The sequence below is a fragment of the Priapulus caudatus genome, unplaced genomic scaffold (assembly GCF_000485595.1).
Source record: "Priapulus caudatus unplaced genomic scaffold, Priapulus_caudatus-5.0.1 Scaffold689, whole genome shotgun sequence".
Classification (NCBI taxonomy): Eukaryota; Metazoa; Priapulida; class Priapulimorpha; order Priapulimorphida; family Priapulidae; genus Priapulus; species Priapulus caudatus.
In genome coordinates this window covers 1-747 of record NW_014577750.1, presented here as the reverse complement: position 1 = coordinate 747, position 747 = coordinate 1, and the positions used below count along the sequence as shown (strand labels likewise).

General features: G+C 38.8%; 1 protein-coding gene across 1 annotated transcript in view; it reads left to right on the top strand.

The window, feature by feature from the left end:
- The window catches only part of LOC106812814 (fatty acid synthase-like), a 30,404-nt gene extending 30,093 nt beyond the window's left edge, over positions 1–311 (top strand). The window contains exon 2 of the mRNA XM_014816797.1: positions 101–311. Within this exon, the coding sequence (XP_014672283.1) occupies positions 101–304 (204 nt within the window). The 3' untranslated portion in view covers positions 305–311. The remainder of the gene's footprint in view (positions 1–100) is intronic.
- The last annotated feature ends 436 nt before the right edge of the window (positions 312–747 follow it).

Sequence of the window (747 nt, the reverse complement as noted above, 5' to 3'; positions counted from 1 at the left end):
ACACACACACACACACACACACACATATATATATATATCATTATATATATATATATCATTATATATATATATATATATATATACTTTTCTCGTGTCGTAGATAGCTCTGGTGGACACGCTCGCGGCTTACGACATAATCCCTGACGTCATCATGGGCATCTCCCTGGGAGAGCTCGGCAGCGCCTACGCAGACGGCTGCCTGAGCAGAGAGGAAGCTCTCGTCTCCTCCTACTGGTGGGCGAAGTGCGTGCAGGACATCAACCCACCGCGCGGCAAGCTGGCGATCGTGGGTGAGGCGCGCTAGGCGTACATACACGTATTGTAGGACATCTATGTACATCAACAGCTAATAATACCTCTAGTACCTAATAATCAGGTATTATTGAATATTGTAGGATATCTATGTACATACACGCATTATATGATATTTATGTACATATGTATAGGATATATATATATATATATATATAATACGTGCTACATAGGTATATATGTATATTGTGTGATATCTGTACACACACGCGCGTTAATAGCTATAGTCGATTGCGATAAAGAAATAAATTAGCAGATAGATAGATTAATATAAATGAGGAAATAAAGATGATGAGGAGAGATGGAGACAGTTATATAGACACGAAGAGATAGAAACAATGATAAAAATGAAGGGGGGGGGTGGAGATAAAAACCGTGATATGGAGATGAGGAGATAGAGATGAAGAAATAGAGATGAATAGATATATAGACAAG